General features: G+C 32.3%; 2 protein-coding genes across 2 annotated transcripts; one reads left to right on the plus strand and one right to left on the minus strand.

Annotated features, from left to right (window-relative positions):
• LOC119605954 (transcription termination factor 2) lies at window positions 1-5,131 on the minus strand. Its single transcript, XM_037959305.1, has 4 exons — window positions 3,522-5,131; window positions 2,905-3,220; window positions 1,996-2,849; window positions 1-942 (listed from the first exon to the last, which is right to left on the minus strand). Exons 1-4 carry the CDS (start codon window positions 4,974-4,976, stop codon window positions 172-174), a joined length of 3,396 nt encoding a protein of 1,131 aa, XP_037815233.1. The 5' UTR covers window positions 4,977-5,131; the 3' UTR covers window positions 1-171.
• Window positions 5,132-6,513: 1,382 nt separating this feature from the next.
• Window positions 6,514-8,719, plus strand: LOC119605956 (prefoldin subunit 3). Its single transcript, XM_037959306.1, has 3 exons — window positions 6,514-6,782; window positions 7,004-7,401; window positions 8,251-8,719. The coding sequence occupies exons 1-3, from the start codon at window positions 6,696-6,698 to the stop codon at window positions 8,360-8,362; spliced, it is 597 nt and encodes a 198-aa protein (XP_037815234.1). The 5' UTR covers window positions 6,514-6,695; the 3' UTR covers window positions 8,363-8,719.
• Window positions 8,720-8,976: the final 257 nt, after the last annotated feature.

The following is an 8,976-nucleotide window of genomic DNA, read 5'->3' on the forward strand; positions in this document are numbered from 1 at the left end:
TTATTTTTAAAAGAATATGGATGTATAAAAAAGTTTATTCAATTTGTTTAAATGGTAAAACTTATAAAAAAAAAATAAACGAAAAACTATTTCTATATTATAAATAAAAATAGGAATGCTAACAATAGAGAGTTGCTTAATAAAGGCAGTAAAGCAAATATAACAACAAGTTTACATGCCAAAAAGACCCTTCAAATCGTCCATAGTAAGTTTACTGCCTTCCGAAGCACGGGCACCAGTTAATACACCATTGGCTAATTCCAATTTATGATCTTGTAAAGCTTTAATACGCTCTTCGACAGTATCTTTGCACATAAATTTATAGATAATGACATCCTTTTTCTGGCCCACACGATAAATGCGATCCTGCGCTTGAGCCTCTAACTGGGGATTCCAATGTAAATCGATGAGTAATAAATGATTAGCACCCACTAAATTCAAACCCACACCACCGGCAGTTAGAGATAGTAGTAAAATACGTTTATCGCTTTTGGCTTTATTAAATTCGGTTACAATATCCTGGCGATTTTTAACCGGTATACTACCATCTAGTGAAAGTGTAGCTACACCTTGTCCTTCTATATGAGTTTTAAGTATATTAAGAACACTGGTCCATTGTGAGACTACAATAGCTTTGTCATCCGAACAGAGAACTCTTTCCTTGAGAACTTTTAATACTTTTAACATTTTTGTTGAGGGTCTTTTATAATCAAATATTGGATTGGTACGTTGTAGTACACGCGATGATGCCTTAGCCATAACTTGTTCTTCAGGTCGCATAGAGGTATCATCCTCATCACTATTTAAACTGTGCGACATCATGGGATTACTATCATTCTTATCGGTAATCGCGAGTTTATTGAGTTGTGCGAGTAAATCAATTTCCGGTTGAGAAACATCACTTTCTTCGTCGATATGATGAGCATCTTCGTCTTCTAACATCTGTGTTTAGGGGGGAGCATGGAATTTTGTTCAGACAAAAAAAAATGGGTTGAAGAATTTTTAATTATACAATTATTTTTTTAACCTTTTGTCACATTACAACTTTCACTAAATTTTTTACTCTGGGAATTTCTTTTAACGAACATTTACAGTTTTACGCATTTTGTTATTTCTTAAGGCTCTTTAGGAAGTACTTTTTGGACAGTTTAAGGACTCTGATCGTAAAGATTATACCGGACTTCTGCAGGATGTTATATGTTTATACGGGAATTAGATTTCTATCGTTTGGTGGCTACAGTGCTCCTCTGTCATTTTACTATTTTGATCTAAATCTGACTACGTTCCTCTATCTTTTTCTAAATTCTTTTTTGACTTTTCTACAATCTTTTTATTGATCCAAATCGCTTAATCCTTCCTAAATCAACCTACACTCTAAACAATTCAAAACTCTTAGACAAACCCTGTTTTAATGTTTCGTAGCAAATATACCAGTTGGCGTACGTGAGGATACAGGGACACGAGAATTTAATGGACAACTTTATAACCGATGAATTTGCATCAATATGGACATAGACTACTTCTGCAGAATACAGCAGATAGACAAAATTAACTCATAATTTTCTCAAAGTGAAGTAATAAATTAACTGGCATAATAACCAAGAAGAAATGGTGAATGACCGATAATATAACTCCTAAAACCAAGATACCACATCAGCAACATAATTAATATCATTACACTGCCCTTGGGACATTCATTTCAAATTCCTAAGCCAGCGACTTTTCGATGATCTATCAGATGTATTTAATTTCTCTCTCTCTCTCTTTATCAAATAATCCTAAAATATTATTTTTCATTTATTCTCTTTTAAACAAACATATTTACAGATAACACAAGGTAACAAAATGGCCCTCTGATGCTTATCTGCCGTCTGGAAGAACTAGTCTAATAAGTTTTGTAACATTTTACCACTTCTAATAAAAACTTTTAATTTATCTAAATACTGAACCATTGTTCTATTATTAAAAAGAATAAATAATAAATCTTTCACTTACCGAATCAATCAATCCAGGATGACAACAAATTTGCCTTAATCTCAGCAGCAACACTAAAATTTCATGTGATTTAATCTCCTTCGAGCCCTGATGTATTTTCGTAAATTTCTGATGCATTTTATAGTAGGCACCATTGGGATCTTTTGTTTGCATAAATGTGGGCCTTGAACTTTGTTCGCTATACATTAAATCTGTATTACGTTCGGCACGTTGGAAGAGAAACTGAGCGAAGAGTGTTCTTGAATAGATCATGATCTTTTGATAGACGTTCATTTCATCTTTATCCAATTCCACTTCAATCAATTCAATTTTCTTTTGAGGCAGACATTGTAGTTCACCACGATCCTGCAGTTGGGCTTTAGTGCGTCTTAGCATCAGAGATTTCATAATGGTATTTAAACGTTGTTGACCACCCGCACTTTTATCAATCCATTTCTTCCAATGTGAGAAATCATCGAAAGGGGAACAGCGTAAAAATTTGAGTAGAGCATAAACATCCATTTCTTTATTTTGTATGGGAGTGCCGGTGAGGGCCCAACGTGATTTACCTCTTAGCTCACATACCGCTATAGAGGATTGAGATTTATGATTGCGCACCACATGTGCCTCATCGAGTATTATACGTTTCCATTTAATGCCATAAAGAGCACCGCGGGTTTTTTGCTCCCGCGCTACTATATTATAGGTGGTGACTACTAAATCATAGGTGCGTAAATGTTTAGGTTTTGTTTCACGATTATTACCATGATGAACACAAACAGTTAAACGATGACGGGAAACTTTTGTTTGAGCTTCAGCCTCCCATTGACGCATTAAACTAGCGGGACATACCACTAAGGTGCCGCCAGGATACCCTAAAGAGATTTTTGTTATATTAATAAAATTCTAAAGATTATAAAGCATACTTACAATCTCTACGTCCTTTAGAAGACCAACCAGCTTGATTTTGCTCTTCATTCTCTTCGTCGCTGCCACTACCACTTTTCTCCTCCGCATCTTCTTCCTCATCACGATTTTTACATGATAATACTAGAGAAATCATGGTTAGTGTTTTACCTAAACCCATATCATCGGCTAAAATGCCTCCCCGAGGTTTTTGTTTCTCCCGCCAATTCATCCAGGCTAAAGCATGTTTTTGATGATCCATTAGGGTGACTTTAAGACCTTTAGGATCATCGGCTAAGACATTTTCTGCGGGACAACTTTCTAGCGAGCCATGTAAATCCTTTAAAACAAAGATTTTAGATTCGTCTTATTAAAAATAATAACTAGTTTAGTTAAAATTACTTTAGATTAAACATTTTCTTTATCAGAATTTTGTGTGATAGAATTTTAATCAAATAATGTTTATTTTCCTAAACAGCTGAAAGTTATAAAGCAAATTAACTCTTGCTTTCAACTTTCCTGGGCAGTTCAAAGAAAGTAAACATTTTAATCAGATATCCGTTCTATATTTATCATCAGAAGGCTAATTTTTAAGTAAACAATTAAAATAAAATGTACATATTTGTAATTCGTCCACCTACCTTTAAACGATCTACTGTCAAAGCCTTTTGATTATTGAAAGTGGCCAAACCCTGTCTACCCGTATGTTTCGGTTGTATTTCATTGACTGCCGCCGATAGTTCATCCCAATCTGGTGCTTGATTATTAAAGAACGCTTTACGTTGCTGCTGCAACTGTTGCATTTTCTGCGAAGGAGAATCTTTATCATCTAATGGCATGTGTAAAGGACTACTGCCGGGTGCATCTTCTACATGCATGGAAGCTATATATTTTGCCTTAATCGTACAATCTTGACGTAAACGTTCGATACGCAATGAAAGTTGCCGACCACCATCGGGTAAAGATTTGGAAATTTTCTCTAAAAGCTTCTCGGCATTAAGTAGTTCTCCCTTTAATTCCTCAAATTTCTTAATTTCTTTATCGTAATACTCTTGCGAAACATATTTCAAGTCAGCCTTGTTTTTCATGGCCGGTGTGGCAAAGTTTTTTAAATTTGGTACCTTATTGAGGGCGGCCGAAATTTTAGGTTGCTTTAAATTACCACTAGACAAACTGCTAGCTTTGGGTGTGGATTTATTTTGCAGTGAAACACCAAGGCTATTTTCTTTATCGGCTTCAACATCATCATCTGAACTAGATATTTCTATAGGTTTTTCTTTGCGCTCGATAATTTGTATATCACTATCACCGGATGAGTCCATTTCGGGCGCCCGATAGAGAGTCGAAGATAATTTATCTTTAATAGCGCTTTCGAAATGGGTGCTGTAGCGTGCATTTAAAGCTGGCGAATTAATTATACTAACATTATTGTTTACTGCCTTAGTGGGTGAAGGGCTTTGTTGTTGCAGCATAGCACTAGGTGAAGTTTCCTCCACCTGTGATTGAGCCGAAACCTTTGAAGATGATTGATGTTCGGAGGTTTCTTCTGCTGATTCTTCTAGGAAAGATCTTCTCACACTAGATTTATCAGCATTTGGCTGCTCTTCTTCTTCATCAGCGCTAGCTTGAGACTCATCATCTGTCGCCTCTGAATCATATACCTCAGATATATTACTTAATTTAGCCTTGGATTTTCTTCCACCATCAGCACGTTGCCGTCTGCTTATATTTTGCACTTCAACTTCATCTGAGTATTCAATTTCACTGGAATCATCTGTTAAGTCTGCCGGTCTAATGCCAGTTATACTCATACGTGTGCGTGGTGACAAGGCTCGACTCTCTATTTCATCTTCCTCCTCTTCTTCTGATTCGGAATCAATTATAGCGGCACGTTTCTTTTTTCCTGTCTTATTTCTTCTTACCGCAATGGACTCATCTGCATCATCAGTGGCATCAGAATCTTCTACTGTTAAATCTGTGCTAGGCCGACCACTGGCCATTTTGTCTTCCGCTTCACTAGCATCGCTAGTATAAATTTCTTCTTCACCCGATTGAGTTTCTTCATCACTACTGACAATTTCATCGGAATCCGACATGATTTCTTAAAGATTTTTCGTTTCTTATTTAGTTTTACCAAATGAAAAATCAGTTTTTGTTTAATTATTCAAAATCTTTTCTTTGTTAATTAAGCGATGCCGTTCATTTTTTAAAATGCGCTAAAACTGTAGTTTCTGTCAAAAGTTGTTTTGGTTTTTTATATCAACATTCACAACAAAGTGATAACATGTGTAGGAGGGTTGCCAAGAACTGATATAGCAACAAAAGACAAATAAATGATGGATTAAATTACTGAAAAATTAAGAAATTTCAAAATTTTGAATTGGCATTAAAGTAACAATAAAAAAATATTGTTAAGATAATCAGATAATTCAATTTTGTATAGAAAAAATACAATTAAAAGTTCATAAATACAACTTCCATAAAAACACACTAGGAGAGAAGAGATTAGGAAATCAAAAAAAAAAAAATCATATCGAGAAAATCTAAATTTTAATTCCAAAAATCAAATTGAAATTCATATCAAATTCAAAAGTGGCTTATATACTCTTTTAGCGATTCCTAATTTTCATTTTTATTGAAGAAATCTAAAATTGAAATTAAGAAATCGAAATTAATATCTGTTTAAAGCAGAGATGCTCAAACATATACTACCATAGACTATCATAGTTTTATTTGTGTTGGTAAAGCAGCAGAGAACAGAATTCAATTCAAAATAAAAGTATACTAATAAAATAACTACAAACTATAAAGTATATGCTAACTGTCAAATATTTATTACGAATTTTGACAGCCAGCTTATATCAAAGTCTATATATAAAAAACTATCAACTGTTCTCTCATGTTCTCCTACATTAATTCTGCTTTCTCAAAACTTTGTTGTTGTATTTCTGTGTGTATTTTAAAAACGTCGCGCACAGACCTTGCTTCGACTGCTGATTTGATTTTGTTTTTCAAGTTGAGAGCAAACCAACTGATATTGCTCATTATAAAAATAAGAAGAATTAAACCTATAGTGTATGTGTATCAACTTAGCGTCAGCAGAATTTTCTTACCCTATCACGCGTGCTATGTAATGGCAATATTGAGCTTCTCTGGTTTAAAGCCATTAATTTAAAATTTAATATAATAAAAAATATGTTTTAAATATTAAAAATTTTAATAAGAACAAAACTGTTTATCTCAATATTTATGTTTTATAAAATATTAACTACGAGTATGATTTTGAATTTGTTCAACTCCATTATATTTAATGGACTTTAAGTTTGCATTTACGTAACTTTAGTTCATACTAATACTATTTTAATTGCTTAATATAAATTGAATTTATTATTTAAGATTTTTCTCTCATAACTTTAATTAAGACTGTTAAATGATATAAAAAATATAATTAATTGGGTTTACCATTATTTTGTTATTTCTTATATGAAATTCAATCTTAAATGTTGGCTTCTCGACACAAATACAATAACTATCAACACTCAATAAAAATTTATTATATCTCAAACATTATTTTCCTATGAATACATAGGATCTAGAATTAAAATATTTCTCAAACCCTGCAAATGTTTCTAGCACACTCTGGCAACATAATTTTTCTAGAGCACCTACTTTTAATGCTAACATTTCGCCATGCATGTCACTCATTAAGAAGAAGTAGAAAACGTCTAATTTATTGTGTTCGACGGATATCAATTCAACGACCACTGCTGTGAATATTTTTGATAAATTTCCAATTAAATTATAAGTTAAACATAATGACTGGGATCATGGATACTGTAGAAATGCCTAAATTACCAGAAAATCAAAAATCCTTTGCCGGAATACCCGAAGCAGTATTTCTGGTAAGTAAAAAAACCCGCAGACAGCAAAGAAAAAGAGAATTTTTGCACGCATAACCTAACAAAACCAATGGATGTCATTCGAAACAACAACAAAATCGACGAACAAGAAAAAAAACAGGGTGTCAACGCTGAACCCAATTGGATTAATCATCCAATAAAGTTTTTGAATAAATAAAACAATATTTTATAATAATGTGTGTTTTTATGCTTTTGCTTAACAGGAAGAAATCGATAAATTTATGGCCCAGCCAGAAAATGAGGAAAATTGCGAAAAAGTCTTACAACGTTTAGATGAACAGCACAGTAAATACAGATTTATGGCCTATAATTTGGAGGCCCGCAAACGTAAATTGAAATCCCAAATACCCGATTTACAAAGATCTCTTGAAATGATTGATGTTTTACGCAAAGAAACTGAAGAACGTGAAACACAATTTTTGCTCAGTGACCAGGTGTTCATTAAAACCATGGTGCCACCCACTAAAACCGTCTGCCTGTGGTTGGGTGCCAGCGTTATGTTGGAATATCCTTTGGATGAAGCTGAGGTTCTGTTGAAACAAAATATGACTTCGGCTATATCAAATTTGAAAACTGTCGAACATGATCAAGATTTTTTGAGGTGAGTGGGTGTATTTGTATGAAGTAAAAGCATCAGTGCAGATGATAGTTGTATGCTTGGTAAATGTATATGTAGATGAATAGAAACACGGTTAGATAGATGGAAGAAAGATAGGAAAATAGTTTTGAGATGTACAAATAAATAGATACATGTACAAATAAATAGGCAGATGTACAAATAAATAGATAGATGTACAAATAAATAGATAGATTAGATAGATAGATAGATTAGATAGATAGATAGATAGATAGATTAGATAGATAGATAGATAGATAGATAGATAGATAGATAGATAGATAGATAGATAGATAGATAGATAGATAGATAGATAGATAGATAGATAGATAGATAGATAGATAGAAAGATAGATAGAAAGATAGATAGAAAGATAGATAGAAAGATAGATAGATAGATAGATAGATAGATAGATAGATAGATAGATAGATATATAGATAGATAGATAGATAGATAGATAGATAGATAGATAGATAGATAGATAGATATATAGATAGATAGATAGATAGATAGATAGATAGATAGATAGATAGATAGATAGATAGATAGATAGATAGATAGATAGATAGATAAAAATGTTCTATTGTAATACGAATAAATTGTAATCCTTTTTCGGTAATTTTAGATAACGCAAAATTTTATTTCTTAAGAAAATTTATTAAAGTTTGAAATCCAGGATTTAAGGTCATTGCTCCTGGGCAAAGATCAACTAAGTCTGAACTAATGATATATAAACAATTAAATCACAACTGAAAGCTGCGCTGTGTTATTATTTGTTAAACTTCTTTCTCAAAATAAAATAATTATTAACTATGTAAATATTTTAAATTTCAGAGATCAAATTACAACCACCGAAGTAAATATGGCTCGTGTTTATAATTGGGGTGTTAAAAAACGTCAAGCAGCTGCTAAAACCGCTTCAGGAGCCGCATCCTCTTCATCATAATGGCCTGATACAGTTTAAAACACCAACTCACATTCATCACCTACAAAAACCTACTTTTATTTAGCTCTACCCGAACTCTGTGTAGTGCACTTTAATTGGCAATGTTTTAAAGTTGAAATTCGATCTATCTATATCTCATTTAGCTATCATTCTATTAATCATAACTCTTTTTTTTTGTTTTCCTATTAAAAAAATGTCTCAAATTTCTTAAAATCATTTTTAAATTGTTTGTTAACTTTTTCTTCATTTTCTGCTTATTTATTAAATAAATTCAATTATGAATTTGAAAATGTGAAACTAGACCGAGAGGAAGACGAGTGTGTTTTTCAAAATATAAATAAAAAGCTTTTTCGTTTATTTGCTGTTTTCGAACAAATCCAACAACAGTATGTGCATTTAAGAAACTGGCTAAATGGCTGAAAATTTAAAGAAAAATGAGAAATGAAATGCTTGTTAAAAGAAGTAAAAATAAAAAGAAATGCATTAATTACAAAGTTAATTAAAAAATGTGTTTAACTGCTACTACATAAATGGGATAAATTTGGTGTATTTGAAATTTTATTCAATATTTTTAAATAAATATAAATATTTTACAATTATGTATAAACAAATAG

This window comes from Lucilia sericata, unplaced genomic scaffold, assembly GCF_015586225.1.
Source record: "Lucilia sericata isolate MDLA Ls3-8-SP2 unplaced genomic scaffold, ASM1558622v1 Contig000540F_arrow, whole genome shotgun sequence".
Taxonomy (NCBI): domain Eukaryota; kingdom Metazoa; phylum Arthropoda; class Insecta; order Diptera; family Calliphoridae; genus Lucilia; species Lucilia sericata.